The sequence below is a fragment of the Selaginella moellendorffii genome, unplaced genomic scaffold, assembly GCF_000143415.4.
Source record: "Selaginella moellendorffii unplaced genomic scaffold, v1.0 SELMOscaffold_1, whole genome shotgun sequence".
NCBI classification, from domain to species: domain Eukaryota; kingdom Viridiplantae; phylum Streptophyta; class Lycopodiopsida; order Selaginellales; family Selaginellaceae; genus Selaginella; species Selaginella moellendorffii.
The window spans coordinates 3,305,800-3,330,471 of NW_003314262.1; the positions used below are offsets into that span (position 1 = coordinate 3,305,800).

A 24,672-nucleotide genomic window follows, 5' to 3' on the forward strand; every position below is an offset into this window, starting at 1 on the left:
AGGGTTTTGGGGATTAGGGTTCTAGCCATGGCGAAGCTGCCGTGCGCGGGGCGGAGGAACATCCTCGTCACATCGGCGCTGCCATACGTGAACAACGTGCCGCATCTCGGAAATATCATCGGATGTAAGTGTTGATCTCGCGATTTGGCTTATTTTTTCCAGCGAAATATTTCGAGGATTTCTTCCTTCTCGATCGAATTTCTGTCGAAATCTTTCTTAGTCTAGTTTGCGACTGTTGCAGCTGTGCTGAGCGCCGACGTCTTCGCGAGATATGGCCGACTGCGGGGCTACAATATCATCTACATGTGTGGGACGGATGAATACGGCACAGCGACTGAGACTAAGGCCCTGGAAGAGAAGACGAGCCCAAAGGAGATTTGTGACAAGTAAGAGTTGCTCTTTACCCTTGTTCTTCCTAGTACGAGAACTAAAATCTTCGACTTTTGTCTAAGGTACCACGACGTGCACAAGAAAGTCTATGACTGGTTTGATATCCGATTCGATAAGTTTGGGAGAACGTCTAGCCCCGAGCAAACTGTGATCTGCCAGTCGATTTTCAAGAAGCTGCTTGCGCAAGATAGGCTTTATGAAGACAAGATTAATCAGGCATGTAGAGTTTTTCTTTCTTTCTCTGTCTCTCTGACGGGTATTTGTTTCAGCTTTACTGCGAGTCTTGCCAGCGGTTTCTTGCTGATAGGTTCGTCATTGGCACTTGTCCCAAGTGTGGAATGACGGCCAGAGGTGACCAATGCGAGAAGTGTACGCACGTTCTAAACCCGGGGGAGCTTGTCGAACCAAAGTGCAAGGTAAGATTGTCAATCACTTGTACGTTATATTTCTTCGGTTTCATGCAGATTTGCAACAGTAGTCCTCATTTAAGAGAAACAACGCATCTGTTCCTTGATCTGCCCAAGATAAAGAACGAGCTGGTGGATTACGTCGAGAAAACATCTATAGCTGGTGGTTGGAGTTCAAACTCTATTACGATCACGAATGCATGGATCCGAGATGGCTTGAAGGGCAGATGTATAACGCGCGATCTGAAGTGGGGAGTTCCGGTTCCCTTACCCAGATTCGAGGACAAGGTATTTTTGAGCCTGATGTTTTCTAAACTGACGAGAGCCTCCTTTAGGTGTTCTACGTCTGGTTTGATGCTCCTATTGGCTACATTTCGATCACTGCAAACTACACTCCCGAATGGGAGCAATGGTGGAAGTCGGAAGATGTTGAGCTTTTTCAGTTCATGGGGAAAGACAATGTGACGTTTCACACGGTGAGACATTGTTGTATTCAGTGTAGTCATCTGGTTTCTGACATCCATTTTAGGTGATTTTTCCTTGCACCTTGTTGGGAACGGGCGAGCGCTGGACGATGATGAAAACATTGAGTGCCACAGAGTATCTGAATTATGAAGGAGGTATGTCATCTCAGTTGTTGTATGCGTGTATTAACTGGTGAAGTTAAAACAGCTAAGTTTTCAAAGAGTGCGGGCATTGGAGTTTTTGGCAACGATGCACAGGATACGAATGTTCCTGTTGAAGTCTGGAGATACTATCTTCTCTCCATTCGTCCAGAGGTGAGTTTTAGAACTTTTATCCAGTTCCGCAAAAGAAACGACCGATCTTTTTATTTCAGGCTGCCGATACGTTCTTCAGCTGGGCCGACTTGCAGGCTAAACAAAACAATGAGCTGTTAAAAAACCTTGGGAATTTCGTTCACAGGTGTCTGAGCTTCTTAGCAAAACCTGAAGGTGGGAAAGAATGAATGCGCCTCTATGCTTATGATCTTTTATCCAGGCCAAGGATACGGTTCAAAGATACCTGATGCTCCGGGTGCAGAGGAGCATGCGCTGACCGTGAAACTTGCAGAAGAAGTGTCAGAGCTTCTTCAGCAATACGTAGATTCGATGGAGAAGGTTACTGAGTATTTTGTTTCTTAGTGTTCGTCTGACTTTCTGCATTCCAGACGAAACTCAAAAACGGACTGAAGGTAGCGATGAGCATTTCAAGCCTTGGCAATTCTTACTTGCAAGTAAGTTTTGACGTGACTGTATCTCGTTCAAATTTAATGGGCTGATCCCGTAGGAGTCGGAATTTTGGCGCCTCTATAAAGAAGACCGCCCGTCTTGCAATATAGTTGTAAGGACAGCAATTGGTCTTGTTAAGATTTTGGCGACCATTCTCGAGCCGTTCATGCCATCCTTTTCAAAGAAGGTAGAACAAACTGTTTCAGTTGAGAGCTTCTCTTGACTTCTTTACAGGTCGCATCACAATTAGGATTAGACTTATCCGATCTTTCGCTCATTGATGCGGATGTGGAGGCTTTCAGGACTCCCTGGGTTCTCCTCCGAGATGGTCATGTCATTGGACAACCCGATACAATATTCTTTGAGATGGTACTTCAAAATTTGGTTCTGTTTTTGGTTTCCTTCGTCAAGTTTGATTTTCTCTTTTTTCAGAGTGACGAGGAAGTTCAGGCGTACCGTAAAAGGTTTGCTGGGTCTCAGGCTGAGCGTGCCTGCTCGGAAGAAGCAGCAAAGAAAGCGGACGTCAAAGCAAAAGCAGATATCAAGACGAAGGCTGATGCCAAACCGAAGAAAAAGAACGCTACTGTTAACGCCGCTGATGTTAAGACACCTGTGGACATTAGACTGGCTGATATCAGAGTAGGCAGGATCGTCAAAGTTGCAAAGCACCCGAATGCAGATTCTTTGTATGTTGAAGAAATTGACGTCGGTGAAGACACTCCGAGGACGGTTGTTAGCGGTCTGGTGAAGTTCATACCACTAGAGGAGATGGAGGTAAATCTACTGAGATTCGTTTCTTCTTAATGGCTTCTTTTTCTACAGAATCGGCGAGTTTGCGTCATCTGTAATCTCAAGCCTGCGAAGATGCGAGGAGTGCTGTCTCAAGCGATGGTTCTGGCAGCTTCAAACAAGGAGGAGACAAAGGTAACACTAGCCGGTTTTAGGCAGCGTCAATACTAAACCGATCATTTTTCACTGCAGGTGGAACTGGTAGAGCCTCCTGAAGGTGCTGTTATCGGCGAGAGAGTAACCTGTCCGGGGTATGAAGGCGACGCTGACGCTGTGCTCAAGCCTAAAGACTGGGCAGTCGTACAGCCTGATTTGCAGACAAGCAGTGAGCTGATTGCAGTGTACAAGGGAGCACCATTCTCAACCACTGGTGGAGTTTGCAAGGTGGCATCCCTCGCAAGCGGCTCCATCAAGTAGTGGTTCATAAACACAACTTTTTGTACTGACTCCAGTTCTACTGGAAATAATTGAGTTTTGTTTTCAGATTCTTTCCAGTGGACATAGCGTTCGAGAGTGATACGTACGGTGCACAGTCGAGAGGCTGCAGCTTGGCGGCAGTATCAGCTGCTCGAGCTGCTGTTTCGGCGTCACCATGCACCAAGCAAGCGCCGAGCAGGGAATTCCAGGCCACGGGATTTGGCAGATGAGTAGCAAGTTCTTCGGCTCTGTGGAACTTCCCAGCTCGGGCAAGCAGGTCTAGTAGACAGGCATAGTGCTGGACAGTGGGCTTGAGGTTGTGGTCACTGCTCATGGCGTACAGATAGCTGACAGCTTCGTCCATCAAACCAGTGTGGCTGCATCCAGACAGAATGCTGATGAAGGTGACGGCGTTGGGCTGGATACCTCCGTGAAGCATTCCTCGAAAGGCTTGTAGAGCTCCGTCAGCGTCACCGTTGTGAGCACAGGCTGCGGCCATGGCACTCCAGGAAACGACGTTCTTCTGGGTGAGAGCATGGAAAACTTTTCGAGCTCGAGACAAGTTCCCGCAACGACTGTACATATGTAGCAGAGTGTTAGCAACGTCAATGTCGGAGTCCAGGCCGCAAGCGGCAGCCAGTGCGTGGATCTTCACCCCCTGGAGCAACTTAGAAGGATCTCCGGCACAGGCGTTCAGGATATTGACGAAGGTGGTCTTGTCGGGATGGCGACCGTGGTGGAGCATTCTCTGGAAGGTACCCAAGGCTTGGTTTGGCAGACCATTTTGATTCCAGGCGGAGAGCATGGAGTTCCAAGTGACAACGTCCTCAACGCTTTGTTGGAGTAGCTCTTTGAAGACGTTCTCGGCTGCTTGCAAGTCCCCGGACGTCCCATACAGTGTGACCAGAGCATTTCCAACAACGGTGGAGGTTGCAAAACCGAAGGCAGCTGCTTGTGCGTGGAACTCTATGCCTCGTTTCAAGTCGTGGAGATTGGCAGCGGCTTTGATGACAGTGACCATGGTAACAGGATCCGGTTTGTGGCCGTGGAGCTGCATGGCTCGGTAGACACGGATGGCTGCTTCGTTGTCTTCGTTCTGCTCGCAAGCGAGGATCATCGACGTCCAGGATATTACGTTGGTACGGGGCATTTGATCGAGAACTTGAGCAGCATCCGCCAGCCTTCGACAGTTTCCATACATTTTGATCAGAGCAGACCCAAGAACAACGTCGGTTTGGTTTGAAGGCCAGGACTGGCTGATCCTGGAATGGATCTCTACGGCTCTTGAGAGGTCTCCCATCATTCCGCAAGCATCCGCGGCGCTTACGAAGGTGATTGCATCGGGCTTCACTCCTTCCTGCTCCATTCGTCTGAAAAACTCGAGAGCTTCGCCAGCTTTTCCTTCTTGGACATGTCCCGAGATAACTGCAGTCCAAGCGAACTTCTCTGGATCAAGATGCTCCTGCTGCTGCATTTCCTGCAAGAGTTTTGAGGCTTGTTCGCTACGGCCGTTTTGAGCGTAGGCAGTCACCATGGCAGTCCACGAGATTTTATCTTTCGTGGGCATCCTCTTGAAGACTTCTTCCGCTTCGTACAAGCTTCCACATTTGCTGTACATGTTGACGAGGCTGGTTCCAAGGACAACGTCCGACTCGATCCATCCTTCCTCGCTACTGATCAAGTGGAGGACCCTGCCGTGTCCCAGAGCTAAGAGGTTGGAACAGGATATAAGCAGCGCGACCGCAGTAAAGCTGTCCGGCTTCGTTCCTTGCTGCTGCATCTGGAAAAACAGCTGAAGAGCGTCGCGGTCGAAGCCATGAGTGACAGAAGCGGATATAATCGTGCTCCAGGAAGCCGGACTTTTCTCCACCATCTCTTCGAAAACACGATACGCGTCTTGAAAGGTACCGCACTTTGCAAACATGTTGATGGTGGAAGTGCTAACGAGGACGTCCGGCTTGTCCTGGCTTTGGACACTACAGGCATGGAGCAGCTCCCCGTGAACTAGAGCGGGCTCTCCTAACTTAGAACACACATCCAGCGATTTGAGGAACGTGAAGCTATCCGGCCTGACGCCTTCGAGCAGCATGGTGCGAAAGAAACGAAGAGCTTCCAGACTCCGCTGGTTCAACGAGTACGTAACCAGCATCGCGTTCCAGGAGGTGATGTTCCTGTGCTGCATCTCGTCAAACACGGTCTTGGCATCGCTCACGCTCCCGCATCTCCCATACATGTTGACGAGAGCAGTAGCTACAACAACATCTCCAGCTGCAGCAGCTCCAGGGAAAAATCTTGTGTGGAGCTCTCGAGCTTGGTCGAGAGCGTCCGGTTGGTCGCAAGCTTCGACGATTCGCAGGAGCGCAATTCTGTCCAGCTTGACGGACTCGGAGACCATCTGCTTGACGAGCTCGAGAGCCAGCGTGGAGTACCCATTGCGGGTATATGCTGTGACCATCAGGGTCCAGGAGAAGACGTTCTTTCGCTGGATACCATCGAAAACAGCTCTTGCTTCCTCGACGCTCCGGCACTTGCCATACATCTCAACGAGACGATTTGCAAGGTACCTATCTCCCCCGTGACTGCTTTTCAGTATCTCTGCGTGGATCTTTCTACCTCGTGCTAAGTCTTTGATCTCTCCGCAGGATTGCAGCGAAGTTGCAAAGATCTCGCAAGTTTCCACTTGCATGAGGTAAGCAAAATGGTGGTTTCACTCACCTGGATTTTTCGTTGTTGCGTAGAAGTTCGACACTGAGATGTACGCCTGTCCCTTCTCGGACTCCAGCTCTAGGACTTGCTCCGCGATGCCAGCGCCGCGACTAAACTCCCCATGAACGTTACAAAAGCCGAGCAGCGTGGCCGACACGAGCTGGACGAGCTCCGAGTTAAAGTCACTTCGACCGGACAAGAGTCTCTGGGCTTCGTCCAGCCTTCCAGCCCGTCCCAGGATGTCGATCACGCACACGCAATGCTGCTCCAGGGGCTTGACGGAGTAGTCCGGCAGCATCGAGCTCAGCCAGTAGAGCGACTCGTCGACGAGCCCGGCATGGCTGCACGAGAAGAGAAGGCTGACAAACGTGACCTTGTTGGGGGCAACGCCGTCGAGCAGCATCTCCCGGAAGAGCTCCACCGCCGGCTCGTGGTGGCCGTTCTGCGCATAGGCCGCGACGATGGCACTCCAGGTGACGACGTTCTTCACTTTCATGCTCGAGAAGAGGCTCCTCGACTCGTGAACAAGCCCGGCCTTGGCGTAGAAGTTTAGCAGCGCGTTCCCGACGACACCATCGCATTCCACCGACGAGGCTAGCAAGCGAGAGTGGAGGACAGTGCCTTGCTCCAGTGACGGGATGCTAGAGCAAGCGTCAATAGCAGCGACGAATGCAAACCTGTCCGGCTCGAGACCTTGGAGGTCCATCTTCCGGAAGAGAAGCAGCGCCTCTCTGGCATGCCCGAGCTGGTTATACGCCGTCATCATCGCAGTCCAGGCGATCAAGTCGGGATCCAGGACTTGGAGCTGCATTCTCTCGAAGATCTCCGCAGCCTGTTCGATATGCCCGTTCTGGGCATACGCGTCGATCATGGCAGTGGAGCATATCACCGTCGGGTTCTCGAGGCTGTGGAAGATCTTCACGGCGGGGTTGACGCAGCCACACCGGCCATACATGCTGATGAGCGAAGTCGCCAGGACGGACGTGAGTTTGAGGCCCTGCTGGTGGATTCTCGAGTGGATGGTCTTGCCGAGCGAGAGGAAGGCGAGGCCGAGGTTGGAGCAGGCTTCCAGGATGGCGGAGAAGGTGAACTCGTCGGACTGGACGCCGTGGACGTCCATCTCGCGGAAGAGCTCCACGGCCTCGAAGAAGAGGCCGTTGTGGGTGTGAGCGACGATGAGGATGGTCCAGGTGAAGACGTTCTTGCGGCTCACGGTGTGGAAGACGGCGATGGCGTCGTGGACGCTGCGGCAGCGGCCATACATCTGGATGAGGAGGTTGCAGAGGTAGCGGTCGCGGTGGTAGCCGCTGGTGATCATCTGGAGGTGGACCGCTCGCCCGGCGTCCAGGTTCTTGGCGTCACCGTGGAGCTTGAGCATGGACTTGAAGAAGTGGACGCGCTTGGGATCCAGCGCGTGGGTCTTTCTCGCTGCTACTGGTGGTGGCTCCTTGAGCTCTGGATTCAATCGCAACAACATCGCGCGGCATTGGAAGAAAAAAGAGGTTTTTAGATCATCGTTCGATTGTTACAGATGATGTAAGTGGTAACCTCTGGCTCACTTTAGTATGAAGTTCTTAGCAAAGGTAACGCGAGCGGAAGTTTTAGTTTAAACTTTGATTCTTTTGTAACAAGAGCCACCAGGTTTCTGTTTTAGTCACTTTTGAAGAGCTTAATACAAACTCCATGGAACAGTCATCACATACTGATGAACCCTGTTCATCCCGGCAACCTCTCTCTGATACAAGGATCCATCGTCTTTCTTGAAGCCCTGGTACGTGTATCCCTCAAAGCTAGGCTCGGGAACGACGTAGATGAGTTTGTACTGCTTGGGACGCACCAGCTTGAGCTTGTCATGCAACTCATCCAACCCCTGAACGAGCTCGTGGATCTTGGACCAATAGACCGGATGCGTGGCTGATGTTGTAACCTGGAGAATTACGTCCGGAGTGACCAGCGAATCGAAAGATTTCTCGTTTGACGCGTAAGGCTCCACGAAGCAATTGTCAGGCAAGCCTGCAAGGCCCCGTGATTCCTCCGTCCCCGCACGATAAGCGTCCACAGGACTCACGTCCTTGGCGTATACGTTGAAACCAGACCCCACGCAGCGCTTCTTTACGAACACTTTCCACTCGCGCAGCCGCTTCACTGACGTTGGCCTCCGATGGAAGAGTTCGACGCCGTCACCTTCCTCTTCCAGGGATCGAAGATCAAACTCGTCACCTCCAGTGGCAAGTACCTTGTGGACGTGCTGCTGGTATATTTTGCCCGCCAAGGTGTTTGCAACCGGATATCCCCGGCATAAGTCGAAAAAGTCACGGAAAGCCTGAAACCCCTGCTCCTCAAACCTTTCAAAAGCAAGCTTCTGAATGCAGTCCGAGCCAAACACCAGGTGTATGTTCGAGTCGAATCTGTCAGTCGTAAGACGGTAGTGGAGCAGAATATCAGAAACAGCGGGGTCCTTGTCCGAGTTGAGTGTGCAGTGGAGCACTTTTCTCCAGCTCTCCACCCTGGCAGCTGCCTCGTGCACCAACCCTTGGAGCGCGGCCACCGAGAACTTCTCCGCGTTGAAGAGAAGCCTTGGTAGCCCGCCACAGTAGTAAAAGCGGACACCGATTTCCTCGTCTGTCATTCCCAGCTCAAGCTCCTGGTTGCACTGCTGCAGTTCCTCGAGAGACCAGGCTCCCAGGCGGCATATATAGCCATGGTCCTTGGAGAACTCGTGGTAGCCAGTGCGATCCGGCGATCCGACGCACTGGATGAGAGGCCCCAGGTGGCTTATTCCCCTCGAGCCCCCGTCGACGATGAGCCAGACGCTCGTCATGTCCCACCCCCGCGGTCGAGTATACCATTTCGATTGCAGCACCAGAGGATCGTCCAGCGAGAAGTCGAAGAAAAAGTACTCTGGATCTTCGGTCCTCCACACTACTTTCTGTCCTTCCTGAGCTCTACTGTGAAAGAAGTAGTGGCCATAGAACGTCTTGCCAATACCTGGCGTTGAAACGATGTGGAAGTTCTTCAACCCTTTCCTCTCATTCACGACCCTGCTCCACTTCTCCGCAATGAACTGATCCATGAAAAGGTAGTTTGGATGGACCCAGAGCTTGGACAGGTTGTAACGGCCCAAGAAGCCAGACGGGATGTGGAGGCAGCGGTCCTGGAGCCTGGCATGCTTTACCTCCCGGCCGTAGGCAGCGAGAAAAGGATCTGACACACAGAAACTGTTAGAGATAATTCGTGACGCCTAGATCATACCGAGCTCCTCGCTCATCTCGCTGTCGCCGAAAACCCTAGCACGGTGTAGCGGTCTAAGAAAAAATAAGCTATAGTAGGTTTCTCAAAGAATAAAAACATTCCTCGCAAAAAAAAAAAAAAAAGAATCCCTCTAGACGAATTTCTTGCGTGGAAGAAGCCCAGATCCTTCTGGCGTGACGCCTAACCCTAGATTGCGAGAAAACAGGGATGGCCCGGCTCGTCACGATATCTCAATCAGAGGATGATATCATGCAAGAAGATTGGCCTCTGAGGCACAAGAATGCACTACAAACCACCCCCCCGACCCCCTTGCCACGTCATCACTGTCCGTTCTCCTCGTGTCAAGCCTCGTGTCAAGTATTGACTATGCCACTATGCCACTTCTTTTCAAAGGTTCTGTTTAACAATGTACTCCACAACTCAAGTTATTAACGCATTTCCAAATTACTTCCATTCTAGATGACACCAACAATGAGCAGCACTGTTCCATGCTATATAGAAGTCACTAGCAATTTCTTGACTCTGTAATCTCAACTTCCCTCACTCCAACAGCAATTTAGCATGCCCTTTTATTCCTTTTGAAAGCTGATTCAAAGTTCAAGAAAAAGTTTTGAATTTTAAAAGTAAAGTTTTTATTTGATATAACTTTAAATTGGGAAATAGTTAAAGGAGCCATTTGTGGCCAAAACTTCTTTATATGCTACATAGTGTACTAATACAATATGAAGGACAATTTGTTTCAGCAATATCACTAAGTCTATTTGCTAATTTTGCAAAAATGTAAAAAGAGACATCTTTAATGGAGATCTTCTAAATACCTTGTTACAGGCTTATTTGCTGTAATGTATATAGTTTTCACCTTTTACATTGATGTTAGAGGTAGAAACAACATTATTCAGAACACTTTTTACATTCTATTGATATGATAACTTGTAAATTTAGACACTTTCCATAAATAACACAGAATTAAAATGGGACCAATATATAAGGCATGATAGTGAGGGTTTTACAGACATAATAAGATATCATGTTAGCAATATTGAGGAAATAATACCTAATATATAAGATTTTTTGTCAAACTAATGCAAGACAGTAAAAAAGAACTAATAAATTGGGCTAAGTATACTTGTTGTGAATGTGATTACGGGTATCAAAAGTTATTTATTAGTGAGTTATTTTAAATATTCTTTCTTTACTGCTATGATGGCAGAAAATTAGTATTGTTGGACCTTTTATTACACTCTCTTGTGCTACTAGAGTTAACTGGGCATTTTGAATGTAATTATATTGGACGAGCATAAAAATGGAATTCTTACATACTATTACCTAAACATGCTTAGCCTGGTAAAGAGTTTCTATCTCATTGTATCTTGCACTGGCTAATGATAAACACTCCTACAATATTGAGTTTAATCCCTCAATATTCACTAAATAATAACTTATTATGTCCACTAAGACACCCTTGTTATCATACTGTGAGACATAAATACCTAAGCTCCAAAGTGGAGCCAAAAGTGTGTTATATATTAGTGGTTAAAGTAGGAGTTCACGAATATAACACGTTTGGACCAAAAGTTTCAACTTGGGAAGTTAAGAGTGGGAGTGGAACTCCCAACAAAGTGCTTGAAGAAAGAGTACAAAGTGATCAATGAATTAGTCTCTAGTAAAGGGACACAAAAGGACCAACATATGGCAAATGTTATGACACATAGAAGTGTCGGGACCGAGTTCGAGATGGAATTGGAGAAAGAGTCCAAAATGGAGTTTGCAATAGAATCTGAGATGGAATCTGAAATGGAGTCTGAAATGGAAATCAAGACCAAAACCAAGACCCATGTGGTGGGTGATGATATAACCATTGAGGAGTCCAATGTTAGAGTGAACACATAGGTAACTTGGTGAAGTGTTCAGAAACTGACTCTAACTCCCCCGAAAAATTAAATGGTTGATGCTCCCAATCCAAGTATGGGTGGCATTACTTACTTGGATACTTGGTGTGGCTCATCAAAACCTCATTCTAGCCACTTGGCTAGTGCACCCAGAGGTGGAAGATGGGGGAGTACCCATGGGGCTTATATAGGGCCATGGTGTTTTGAAATGTTGTTTTAAATCCTAGACTGTGGAAAGGAAAATGAGTAGTCCTTTTGTATAGTTAGTAAGGGTATGGTCACGTGGTGAAGAAGTTCTAAAGGTGAATATGGAACTTTAGGCCTTAATCCAACAGCAATGTTGGCAAGCACTACTATGGACGAAAAGGGACTTGGTGGGGATTGAAAGGATATTAGGGAAGGGTGTTCCCCATATCTCCAAAGGTGTGGTCATGGGATGACCATTTAGGGATGGATGGCCCAATTTTTGGGAAATGGGATTAAGGTATAGGTGGTTTTAGATTACCAATAAAATAAAAGTGAATAAACACAGCCTTAGTATAGTGGGTTAATATATCAATGGTACCTTTCGGTGTTTATAGTGAAATTGGACATATGAAGAACTTAAACCAAGTGCAAAAGCAAAGGGGCATAGAGGCCATTTATGAGGCTAATAAGTCTCTAAGTCGAGAATAGAACTTATGGAGGTTGTGATCCTCTAAATGGTTAAATGTGTAATTAAGTAACTAAAGTGGAATAGAAAAATTAGTTGTTTATATATGCTTCATATTTGGTCCTATTAGCTATTTATGAAAAGTGTTCAAATTTGTAAGTTGAGCATATCTACAGAATGTAGAGATTGTCCTGAATATGATGGTGTTTTTCTTGCATTCAAATTTGTAATCTAACACTATTCCATATTTAATAAGTTTTTGTGATTATCCCAAAGACTAACTCATGGGATTGGTGGGATTTGAGTGAAAGTGTTTTGCTTGGGGGTGGGGGTTGGAAGGGGGTTTAAATGTATAGTAAGGATAGTAAGTATGTTGGGCATGGAAGATCAATCTAAAGTATAGTGTAATTTTTGTTTCCCGTTTGTGTGTTAGTCTTTATTCTACATTTGGCTTAGGTCCAAGCCTAAACTCCATACTCTACTAGTTAGTGGAATACCTATATCCTCATATTAGACTTATTGAAATAGCATTAGGTTTTGTTATGCGTATCGCATAATAAGATGGTAAATGCTTTAGGACTTTTCTAATATCACTCTATGCTCCTACCCTTCACTCCTTGGGTGTATGCTCGGGAGTTGTACCATGCTTTGGTTCTTTCACTATTTGGCTAAATGCTCAGAAGTTTAGCTCCATCCCTTTGTTTAGTGGCCCAAAACTTTAAAACTCAAGTTCCACTCTGTTGCTTTTGGCCCATGTGTTTAAGGGATGTTTCATTCTGTGGTTATTCTATAATTAATCACTATAGGGTAAAGGGTGAAAGTTACGTGCACTATATTTAGTATCAAAGAATGAGTCTCAACGAATACTATCCAATGTGAGTGGATAATTAATCTTATTATATACATAGAGATGATAATGATGACCTGAGTGGGTATACATTTGGTCACTATGGCTTTGCATGCATCCCTTGGGTATAGAATTTAGTTACTTTTTCATACTAGATTATATAAGCTTTCGCTTGGGCTCAAAAAATAGATATGAAATGTACCGTCTATATGAGTTTGAGCATAGGCTTATAAATGAGGCATATTAGAAACTTAAGGTTATGCTTTGAGTTGGCAAGATTAATGTTTGCCTATCGATTGTTATCATGAGTTATTTCAGATTACCATGGTTAAAAATAAACCTCCTATAAGTTTGTTATGAGTGGTGAATAAACTAGTCCATATCTATTTAGCATCACACTAGTGGATCCTTTCTAGGCATAATCATGAATAGATCAAATAAACTGTAGAGATAATCTATTAGTTCAAGTAGTCATTATTGTGCTCCTTCATAAACTTTTCTTAGACTGGATTGAAGGCAATACAAATGCAAACTTGAGGCTTAGTCAAAATTTAGACCAAAAAGAAAATCATTAGGGACAAAAGATTAAATATGTAAATCATCTTTTTTTTCTTCAAGAGATGATTTACAAGAAAGTGTGATCTTATTGCTAGTGTTCAAATTATGCAACTGGAAGTCTTCATTTAGATGTATGTTAGTTATAATGGTCTTACAAGTGATGAGTTGTTAGTGGATAGTGATGAAGTGCTAAATCAATTGGTCCAGGTTTAATATTGAGCCTTGAGTTACAATCTCAATTCTTTTCTAAAGAATTTTACTATTATTCTTTAAGTACCTTGGTGTTTGATTAATTTTGAGTTTCATCAGAAAGAGGGTGACATAAATTTATCTATATTGTAAACAAAGTTGGTGGTATTAAGTATTATAAATCTCTTCGATGGAATATGGCATTTATATTACATTTTATAAAATTAAGTTGACACTTGATACTCACATAAACCTTAGAGTACTGATATGGGTGTTATTTGTAATGTTACTCAATTGATGATAAGGTTATTGTGATGTTTATATCATATCTTAGTATTTATGAGGTATGTGTTTATGAAATTGTTTGATCAAATAATGATCAACCCTAAAGTGGTTGATAAAGATGTTAGTCTACTTGCATATAGTAACATTGTAGCTAAGTTAACGTTATCATATTGAAACTTGAAATTGATTGAAGAAGAGTGTTAATGCAATATGGATATTTGAAGATATGGTCATTGTCATTGAGTTTTGGGTATTCATTTTAGCATTTACGGATATTGGTGTTGGATGTCAGTTATGTGGGTATATGTTGAATGCTTATACATGTTGTTGAGTCATAAGAATTTATGTTAAAGTGAACCAAGTTGCAGATAGGAAAAAGTTAGTTGAGTCTTAAAAGTTTACATTTCTAGATTGAGAGTTATTTTTTGTCTAGGATGGAAAACTTTTTATAAAGTTTCTTAGATTTTTCTAGTGGTTGATTTGTTAATCATTTTGCCCGAAAACCATTTTATTTTTAATAGCCATTACAAATTGGTGAAGTGGTTTAAATTAACTTTGGTTAACTTACAGCTTAATTGGTAATTTGTATGATGCAACTAAAAGGAATGCTAACTTTTAAGGTTAAGACAATTGAATTTGGAGTTGCCATAGAAAATTAGCTGTTGTGCTTTCTTAAAGAGGTGACCCTTCTATTTTTCTTCTGTAGCATCATGTGTTGCAAATGTGACTTTAGGTACTTGTTAGCCAGTCTTTACAAACACTCTTTCCTTACTGCCATGACGGCAAAAGGTCGGTACAGTTGGTTCCCTCTATCATTCCCACTTAAGCTAGTTGAGAAATTGGTTAATGACTGTGTACTTAAATTGGATAAACATAAAGTAGGAACCTTATGTATTTTTTGTTAAGTATACTCGGCCTAGTTTGAGAAACTCCTGTCATTGGCTTGCACTTGCTAGTATCAAGAACCCCCGCGTATTGAGACTAGTCCCTCAATATCGCTGAATGATAGCTTACTATATTTGCCAAACACCTTCGCTATCATGCTTTTTATGTTGGTCTTGTTTCAATTCCAAATGCTATTTATGGAAAGTGTCTAGATTCGCTCATTTGGCATATCTACGGAATGTAGAGGTCGGCCTGAACATAATGGTGTTCGTCCTGTGCCTAAATTCGCAATCTAAGGCCATTCTAAATTTAGTAAGTTTCAAACTTGTCCCAGAGACTAACTCCTGGTACTAAGGGAGGCTTGGGGTGAAAGCCCAAAGCATGTGTTCCTCAACATAGGGGGGCTATGGGGGGTTCCAAATGTATAGTAGGGATAGTGGTTGGAATGCATGTCTGACCACCTGAGACATTAGTTTGGCTCCCACTAGGTTGTGTCGTTCCTTGTTCTGCATCTGGCTTGGGTCTAAACCCAAGTCCCACGTTACTCTAGTCGGTGGGGTACCCTCCTCTTCGCGTTAGGCCACTAGTATGCCAAAATTGTGCCAGACTTCGTCTGACACCATTTTGCATGCAGGTGCTGGATATGGGGAGCTGGTGCTCGTGGGATTGTACCGGACTCTTTTTGTAGTGCAACGGGCTTGGAGTTCGGCTCCAAATTCAGGTGCACTACATTTGGTATCAGAGGAATTGTCTTAACAATTCCTATCCAACTTTTGTCGGATTTTCTGACTCAAGTTGCATATGCAGAGACTTTTCTAGTAGATCCGACGCGACTTGTGTAGGATTAGTTGGATTGCACCATTCGGTAAGAACGTTGTAAGCATGTTCAGTTACTGATAGAGATATGCATGCAGCTAGCGGGATGGTGAAAAGGAACTGTGTTGATAACGCTACAACCTCTAGACAGGCGAATCGAGAGGAGGAAACTCCTGCTAGAGATGCTGCAGAAGAGGCTGAGGCTGAGTTAGAAGAGGAAGAGCCAGATGCTATGGCGTTGCAGCGTATGGCTCAAGAAATTGAGATTGAGAATTTGCGAAGGGAGATTCGCAAATTGAAGAAGGAGAATAAGAAGAGGAAGAAAGAAGCTAAGGTAGCTAAACCAGCTAAGCCTAAGCAACCAGAATCCTCTTCAAGTTCTGAGGATGATGAAGTTTTGCAGCCGCCCATGGTTGCACGAGTTTCAAAGTTCAAGCCTCCGAAACCACCCAATTTCAGAGGCATGCGGGACTATCAGGTTTTGGAAGACTGGGTCTATGATATGGAAAACTATTTCATAACGGCAGGCGTAGATGATCGTACGAAAGTTGCGTGCGCGCAATCCTTTGTCACTGATCATGCCAAAACTTGGTGGTGCCAGATGTGTGCTGAAAAAAGGCAGACTAGAAGTTGGACCAAGATGTGGTCTCATATTCGTAAGGAATACTTGGCGGATGATCTTGGTTTGAGACTTTGTGTGGAGCTGTGGCGGTTAAAGCAGCGAGGGGATCTCATGCATTACGTTAATGCGTTTGCTCAGAAGCGCATTATGATTGCAAATATAAGTGACAAAGATGCTCGAACTTATTTCCTGGAAGGTTTAAGTTCACTTTCTCGCAATGAGATTTTGAAGTTTAAGCCGAAGATGTACCTGGAGTGTAAGGAGGCAGTGCAACAAGTTGCCTTTAGTCACTCACTCATGGAACAATATCAGCAACCGTATGCTGGTAACTTGGACAAGAATAAAAATTCTGGGAATAAACAAGGTGACCGGAAACAGAGGGTGGAAGGTAGGTTCTGCCCTGGAGGCTCACAAACAATAGTTAACAAAGGTGGTGGTGGTTGAAGACCACCAGCAGCTTCTTCTGGTCCTAGGCCCTTTGTTCCTCCTCCTGGTGGGTACAAGCAGCAGCAACTTGCGAAACCTGCTCCTAGCGGAACAAGTAGTTTGGGTCATTACTTTCATTGTGGAGAGTCAGGATATAGGTCCTCGGAATGTCCCAACAAGCATAAGACAAGGTCTCATGTTAATGTCATGAGGGAAGATGGTGGTGGTGAAGCCGAGGGGGTTGACGAGTTGGTCAATGAAGACTATGAGGAAGAGGAGGTGAGTTACTTTCGTTGCTTTCCTCAAGCTTTTTAAGCAGTCAATGCAAACACTGATCCGTTGATGTATTTGGTAGGATTTGTCTGTGGACACCGAATCCGAGTGATGATTGATACGGGAGCTACGCACAATGTGATATCCAAAGACTTAGTTAAGTTGTTAGGATTGAATGCTGAGCAAATGTCGCCTATGCACTTCCAGTTTGCAAAAGATGGGCAAGTAGCCAGAAAGTTTGTGAGTGACGTTCCAATAAAGATATCCAAGTGGAAAGAAAGAGTGGACTTGGTAGTGTTGAAAATACCAGATTTTCAGATGGTGTTTGGTATGGATTTCTTCAACAAGTATATAAAGGGGATTTATGGTGCTAGACAAAGTCGTATTACGTTGAAGTCAGAAGGACGTCCCAATGTGTCCTTTCAGTTGCAAAAGTGCTCCTCAAAGGATTGGGATGCTAAGTTCCTGACTGCGAGAGCCGCTCAAAAAGTAGCTAAGAAGGGATATCGGACCTTTTGGGTTCAAGTGATGGAAGTTGAGAGTGTTGGTGACTCAGTTCGAATCAATGACAAGGTTGATCCTATATCAAAGAAGATATTGGAGTTGTTGGTGTAGAATCAGGATATCTTCTCGAAGGATTTGCCATCAAGGCTGTCGCGAATGTGACTTCGGGTATCGAAAGTTACTTGTCGGCCAGTCCTTAGGGCGGGGTTCCATGCTCCACCCTGGGGGGAAAATTTCCAAGGGGGAGAAATAAAACCCTAGGTTCCATGCCCCCCCCCCTTGTGACATGGCACCAAAAATGGGGGGGAAGGGGGAAACTCGGTGTCCCCTCCATAAATTTCTTCTGGAGCCTAGAATCTGGTAACAAATAAAATAATGCCACGTGGCTAAATTGCCACATCATCTAAAAATTTGACCCGCCCTAATTTTGCCGCCATGTGAGCGTGTGAGTTCTTGGAGGGTTTTAGGGGGGATTTTTGCAGTGATTTGAGAAAGAAGTTTGTAAGAAATGGAGAATCGCTCACCCTCACCTTATCCATGGTTGCAATTTGGCTTTTATTCTAGTTCATCAATAGCTCAAACTTATGTAAGTATGAAATTTTGTAGTTCTAGAATTTTGCTTGTTTTTCTTAATGTCCAGGGAGGAAAGGGCTCTTCTTTTAGTGCTAGCATGGGATCTATGCCAAATGCAACCATGATCCAGGTACTTTTCATTTTCTCTTTTGTTTTTTTCTTTTGTTTAGTAAAATTTTGCAATGGTTTTTAATCTGGCATTCCTACATTCAACCCGATGATTGGATTTGTTCCAAGTATCCCTACAATGCAAGCTAACTTCAATTCATCGAGCCAGGTATTTTTTTCCAATTGTTTTTTCCTACTTTGTTTTGAATGCATTTTTGCAACAGCAAGGATTTCATGGTGGGGGAATTGAAAATTCCTCTTTCACAACTTTATTATCACTACCTCCTCCAGGAACTAGCTCTTTTGATGGAGCAACAAGTATTCCAGAGGTACAATAAATATTATTTGTGTTTATTTTTTGATTTCACAACTTGTTTTCCCAAAATGAACCAACTTTGAATGATGAACAAAAAGGAAAATGGTCTACTGATGAAAACATGGCTCTTTAGTATGCAAAGAGGATGGAAAAGGAGAAGGATCAAGAAGGCGGTGGCCGTAGAAAATCAATGAAAGGACCAAAGAAGTGGCAACGCATTTCCAACATCTTACGTTCACAGGGATTTTTTCGCACACAAAAGCAATGTGAGTTACAATGGGATGAGCTTGCAAAATAGTGGAGGCAGATTAGTGATTACGAGAATAACATCTCATCAGGGAAACCATCCTACTTTAGTGGTGAGTTTACTACAGGGATGAAGAAGGATGCAAAGCTTCCTCGTGCATTCGATGAAGGCCTCTACAATGAGATGTCATTGTGGATGACATGGTCGATAGCTAATGTTCTAGGTAGCCACCGAGTTGATACATCTATGGGTTCTACAATTGCAAATGAGTCACCAGGCTATGGTAAGTTCATTTAGATTTTTTGATTGACTTATGTTTTTCTTTTTTCCAGAGACAAATGCAACTGCAAATCCAGATCCAGATGTTATATTTGAGACACAAGATCCTAGAGATGCTAACGAGGACATTCCAGAAGTACAAGTCGGTGGGAAGAAAGTTTCAATTGCTACAAGGAAAAAATGCAAGTGCACTCCAAAGGGATCTGATGGTCTTCTTGAGTGAAGTGACGAGCAAAGGAAAGCAATGATGCAAGAACTTCGAGATAGCAACATACAAATGATGGAAAAAATGGAGGCAACTGATGATCGATGCCACCAAGCTTCAATTGCTGCTGCAGATAGGAGAGTTGCAATGATGTTGCAAGGAACACATATGATGTATGAGGAACTTCAATTGCTGCGGCAGCCTTTTGTGGAATCAATGGTGACAAAGGAGAAGTAGAATTGCAAACTTTGTGTTTTAAAGTTACACTTATTTAACATAGCATTTTAGAGTTTTGGGGTTTTGCACGTCTTTTTTTCCTCGTGGCTATGGTGTCCCTGTGTGGATCGGTGGCATCCAAGGCCATGAAGCTTGCCAGGGCAGCAGCACTGGTGTTGGCCAAGAAAGCTGGGACAGGAACGGCAGACAGAGAAGAGGCATGGATTCTGAAGATTACGGTGGAGCGTTGCTGGATCAATCTAGGGTATGCTATTTCTCATGGAGCAGGGAGCTGTGGAGGTAGTGAAGCATGAGAGGAGGAGCGACTTTAATTGCTGGGAATACTAGGTATTTTTAGATCCTTGGGCGATTGCATGTAGGCTCTGCATTTCAATTTCATTTTTGTTCTATTCTTGTAAGTGGACAGCCACAAGCCGATGTGTCACTTGCTAGGGATCTAGAATGGATCTGAAACAAGAGGCATTTTGAGAAGGACCATGGACAGTTTCGCTATAGCTGGTCCATAATGTCACTGCAGCGCTGGATCGAGAACAGGTACAAATAGAAAAGCAGGAGAAAGAATTCCTCCATTGTTTTTATACTGCTTATAGGTGGTGATCGCTTGTGATCTTGCTAAAGGAAGTGACCAATGGATGGATTGATCAATCAATCACAAAGGTATTTATACTCTCGCTCCGCTGGTTTTTCTGGATGAATCATCACTTTGGCTCGTCCACACCACTCACTTTGTTATTAAGCTGACTTCAACCGCCACTCACTCACTCTCTCATTTTTACAAATCTCTCAGGAAGGAAGATGAAGATGGTAGTAGCATTTTATCCGCTGAAAGCAATAGCGACCAATCAACGCCAGTGGCGAGTGTTGATTCGGGATCAACAGACAAAAAGAAATTCGCAGATTGAGAATAGGTAAAAACAGAAGAAAGTATTCCTCCATCAATCGGCGAGAGCTTGACATAAACCAGAACAGGTAATAGTTTTGTTTTTGTTCGTTTGTTGCTCCCAGTTTACTGTTTACATTCCAGCACAAGCACCCAGCCTTGATACTGATAATCACCAGAGGGAGCTTGACATAAACCATCACATGGAGAGCGCATCGCCATTGTTGTGATCATCGTTCTTCTGAGCTGCTGGTCGACTGTGGCGCAAGTCTCATGCAGCAGGATCTTAAAAGAGGATCAACACCAAAACGTTTAGTTTTTGTCACTCTTAAGTAAATAAAGTACAAAAGTATTGTCACTCTAAGCTCTCTATAAACTTTTCCACTATGTCTCTCAATGCTATGCCATCTTTAGCTGAACGAAGAGACCTTTGTGGAAGGTAGCTTGCATCATGGTTAAATTTGTCGGGGTCAAAATCTTCCATGAACTTATTATTCCGTGTGATCATTAAGTTATGTAGCACACAACAGGCCATGATGTTATTTGCAAGGATGCCTGGATGACCTCTGAATCCTTTCCGAGCTAGCAATTTCCATTGTCTCTTTAAAATTCCAAAAGATTGCTCAACAACAATCCTCGTAAAAGAATGAAGGAAGTTGTACTGCTCTTTGCCATGAAACCTGTTTGGATATGGGACCAACACCGGTAAAGCATAGTCATATCCTCCATCTGCAATGATATATTGTGGAATGTCCCCAAACTCTGTGTGGTACACTAGACCACATAAACACTTCTTCTCAATCCAAGCCTTCTTCAAACCACTAGAATTCCAAACTCGTCTATCTGGAACACTACCTGCTAACCCTGTTGTTATGTCAAGGAATGAAATCTTATTGTCTACCACGGCTTGAACTACCATCGAGTATTACTTTTTTGCCCCAGCATACCAATCCATTGCATCCTTTGATCCTGAGAGCTCGATTGCAATGTGAGTGCAATCCATTGCACCACAACAGTTTGGGAATCCACGCAATCTCTGAAATCCAGTTATAACTTCTTTCATTCCCTCCTCATCCGGCTAATGGATCATTAGTCCTTCATGCTCAAGCAATGCATACCTGAAACGGCATAGACAAGCTTGGGCAGTGCATGAAGCCACTCCAAATGCATCACCAATTGTTCACCACATATCCCCAGATGCTAAACGTTTCAAAGCAATAGCTACTTGCTTTGAAACAGGCAAGTGCTGCCCTGGTATTTCTACCAAACCTAGAGGAGGCCTCCTGACCAATTTTGGAGCAAGCTTATCACAAAGAAAAGTGAATGTAGATACCGAAACCCGAAAAACTTCTCTGAATCTTTGTGGATCTATATGAAGAACCTCAAGCTCTGTTTGATACCACTAGTGTAGACTTCTCGACTTGATGTAGTACGCACCGATCGATAACCCTCGGAGCTCCTTTTTAGTGATCACTCTCTCAACAAATGAAGATGTAGTGGGACATGGCATAGAAAGAACTATAGCAATCACTTCCCCCACCATTTGAATGAACAAGAGTTTTCTTAAAACCGGAACTAAAATCATGTCCTCCTCCTCCAGAAAGAACAACTCTACCAAATTTAAGTACCTCATCACAATCCCTACAGCATGGGAAATGATCGCCAAGGAAGAATTGGTGAGCCGTAGCATGCTGTACGCTCAATTTAGGGCAAACAAAATTGGTGCCCTAATCCTTTATGACGTGGGAAAAAAAATGCTGATGTGTAAACCTACATGGCATATAAAGAAGGGGGTTACATGTAACCATTAAAAAAAGGGGGAGGGGAGTTTTTTTTGGAGGGGGGGAGAAATTTTCAGGTAGGTGGAGCATGGAACCCCGCCCTTACAGACACTCTTTCCTTACTGCCACGACGGCAGGAGGTCGGTATTGCTGGACCTGTTATCAATTTCCGCCTAAGCTAGTTGAGAAACTGGTCTTTGTGTGTGCACTTGACCAGATGAGCATAAGGAAGGAATTCCTAAGTGTCTATTTAGTCAAGCATACTTGACCTGGTTAGAGAAACTCATTTGTTGACTTGCACTTGCTAGTGTTGAGAACACTCGCAATATTGAGCTTGGTCCCTCAATATTCACTAGATGATAGCTTACCATGTCTGCCAAACACCCTCGCTATCATGCCCTTAGCATTAGTCTCAATTTGGTCCCAAAAGTTATTTATGGAAAGTGTCTAGATTTGCTCATTTGGAATATCTACGGGCATGGCGGACCAAACCTCTTTGTCTAACACGGATGCGCTACCAGCTCAGACACCTTCTGGCCGTCGCCGACAAGGAAATGACCAACAGAGTTAGCCACCCTTGCTGCTCTAGTTGTCACCCAGCTTACAAAAGTGTGATATGCCCCTGCCTGCAAGGACATAGAGAGAGAAGCTAGAGGCCCCAACCCTCCTGAGCAAAGAAACCAAACCCGTCAGTAAAGTTTAGATAGACTATTGTAAATAGGAAATTAGAGTTGTTTACACGGTCATGCCCTTTTAACGGAATAAGGAACATTGAGAGAGAGGCGGGTGATATAACCAATCGACAGTAGCTACCCCATGAGTAGAGATTTCACCTTTCACACGAAGTGCCGAAACCAGTTTGCCTATACTGGCCCAAACTCAAAGATCAATAGATGGACAATATCAAAATCATAAATAATGATATCTTAGAGATTTAATTATCACTGAATATAGCTTAGATTAGAACACAAAAGTATTCCAAGTAAGTTATCATCTGATAAACCAGTTTTAGAGTATAGGAACCACCAAGATCATCATTTTTGGAAAACATAAGATTCACCATCTAACAAAATTCAATAACCAATGTATCATCAAGAAAACTCAATAATGAAACTTAATTATCAAAGATGGCAGACGGTATGCCAAACAACTTGCCAAAGACAACCAAATAAACACAAAGTATCATTGACTGACAAACACAATGCTCGCGAATTTATTACCCAAAGGAAATCCCAACTTATCAGAATTAACTTAAGCAATAATCAACAGAACAGAATGAATGTGGGAAGACCAACAAACACTCATTCATGTCAACTATCATAGAAGCAAATCTGAATAGATCCCAATCAACAACACCAAGGAATTCAAATTGCCTAAGCAGGTGTCAGCAACATCCTACTGATGTCTCAAACCCAAGAGACTAATCCAGAGCAAACCACAAAGAATATGTGGTATTGCAAAAAGCCATAAGCCATCAAAGAAATAACTGACCATTACGAAAGATTATCAATCATCCCATCAATAAAGAAATGCATAATCATCGTTGAAGAAAGAATCTACCATCCCAAAAAACAGCAAATTATTCTATATCAACAACAATCAAGCAAAATCTTTGGACACGGATAATCAACTATCCTAGATGATAGTCAATCATTACCAATGATTGCCAGATGCAAAAACCAACTTCAACATTGAAACTAATGAGCTAAAATGCCTTCCCTAACAACTTCTAACAAATAGAATAACAAGCATAAAACTCAAAGAACCAAAAGCTTGAAGAAGCCTATAGCTAAGTCTTGCCTAACAATGATCACAAGTCTTGCATGAACTAACTTTAATACTAAAGAAGAAATTATGGTGCAACGCACAATATCCTTCTCAACACATCTATAGCTAAACTTCATAATGCCAAAGCTAATGAAGTGCATATTTGCATCAATTCAAAAGCTAAGCATAATGGAGCTATGCTCAACAAGTGATCACGAAACGATCATCTATAAATCCATCTATAGCAAGACGTAACTCACTTCATAACAAGCATAAGAAGAATCATCAATGATCAATATATCGAATTCAAATCTAATAAGGATTCAAATATTTCAATATTGATCACTAACTTTTCATCTTGTAAAGCTAGTATAGTCTATGATTCAATCACTTTTCAAAAAAAAACCAAAGCTCAACCCCTACTAAATAATCTCGTCTAGAACACAATTAACTCAAACTTGCCACTCAGTTCATTTGAACGTCAACACAGTTGCTAACTAGCAAATGCACGAATGCTAATAATATAAAGCTAAAGCCAAATCATCAACACTATCTTCATCCAGATTAATGAAACTTGACATTGATCTTTCAAAGAGATATCTCATTTCACTCGATTCTTAACAACAACAATGCCAACGACAAAGCATCACTTCAATGCCATCAACATCAGAACAAAGCTAGAAGAAAACAAGAGTGAATCACCACTTAAAACTCTCTAGCAACCAAGCTAACCAAAGTCGAAGATACCTTACTCAATATCTGAGACTAGTTCTTTAACAATACTCAACTACAAATAACACTTCCTCAAAGAGTGAATCACTACATCTAAGACTCAATGAAATCCAACACTATGAACTAAACGCAACCAAATAATATTGACAAAGGAATCGATATGCCAACATGGAAAAGAAACCATGTAAGTCTAACTACACGATCCTCTGCAACACCATCCGGTAAAACAAGCCCATCACTACTAAATCATCATCGAGTGAAGCAAGTGTCAACAGTCCTTTGACGAAGTCTACAAGCAATCACTAGTTGCAAAGCAACTAACAATCACTCTTTCAACTTGCCTTCACAAGTCCCAAACACTAAGCTCACGTCATCGAGTCATACACTTGTCCAACATGAATGTAATACCCC

The 24,672-nt window shown here is 43.8% G+C and overlaps 5 protein-coding genes across 5 annotated transcripts; 1 reads left to right on the forward strand and 4 right to left on the reverse strand.

Annotated features, from left to right (window-relative positions):
• Positions 1-3: 3 nt before the first annotated feature.
• LOC9630502 (probable methionine--tRNA ligase) lies at positions 4-3,303 on the forward strand. The gene is made up of 16 exons (XM_024679518.1): positions 4-124; positions 242-386; positions 453-606; positions 660-806; positions 855-1,085; positions 1,133-1,273; positions 1,327-1,417; positions 1,470-1,576; positions 1,636-1,750; positions 1,797-1,915; positions 1,966-2,031; positions 2,085-2,213; positions 2,261-2,395; positions 2,459-2,800; positions 2,849-2,950; positions 3,008-3,303. Exons 1-16 carry the CDS (start codon positions 28-30, stop codon positions 3,230-3,232), a joined length of 2,346 nt encoding a protein of 781 aa, XP_024535286.1. The 5' UTR covers positions 4-27; the 3' UTR covers positions 3,233-3,303.
• On the reverse strand, positions 3,251-5,925 carry LOC112340487 (pentatricopeptide repeat-containing protein At2g13600-like). The gene has a single exon (XM_024679509.1). The coding sequence runs from the start codon at positions 5,916-5,918 to the stop codon at positions 3,270-3,272; it is 2,649 nt and encodes an 882-aa protein (XP_024535277.1). The 5' UTR covers positions 5,919-5,925; the 3' UTR covers positions 3,251-3,269.
• On the reverse strand, positions 5,917-7,459 carry LOC9657879 (pentatricopeptide repeat-containing protein At2g13600). The gene has a single exon (XM_024679569.1). The coding sequence runs from the start codon at positions 7,413-7,415 to the stop codon at positions 5,940-5,942; it is 1,476 nt and encodes a 491-aa protein (XP_024535337.1). The 5' UTR covers positions 7,416-7,459; the 3' UTR covers positions 5,917-5,939.
• A 96-nt stretch (positions 7,460-7,555) lies between these two features.
• Positions 7,556-9,403, reverse strand: LOC9630503. The gene is made up of 2 exons (XM_002962016.2): positions 9,191-9,403; positions 7,556-9,142 (listed from the first exon to the last, which is right to left on the reverse strand). The coding sequence occupies exons 1-2, from the start codon at positions 9,204-9,206 to the stop codon at positions 7,608-7,610; spliced, it is 1,551 nt and encodes a 516-aa protein (XP_002962062.1). The 5' UTR covers positions 9,207-9,403; the 3' UTR covers positions 7,556-7,607.
• Positions 9,404-20,336: 10,933 nt separating this feature from the next.
• Positions 20,337-20,900, reverse strand: LOC112348293 (protein ALP1-like). The gene has a single exon (XM_024680538.1). The coding sequence runs from the start codon at positions 20,898-20,900 to the stop codon at positions 20,337-20,339; it is 564 nt and encodes a 187-aa protein (XP_024536306.1).
• Between the last annotated feature and the right edge of the window lie 3,772 nt (positions 20,901-24,672).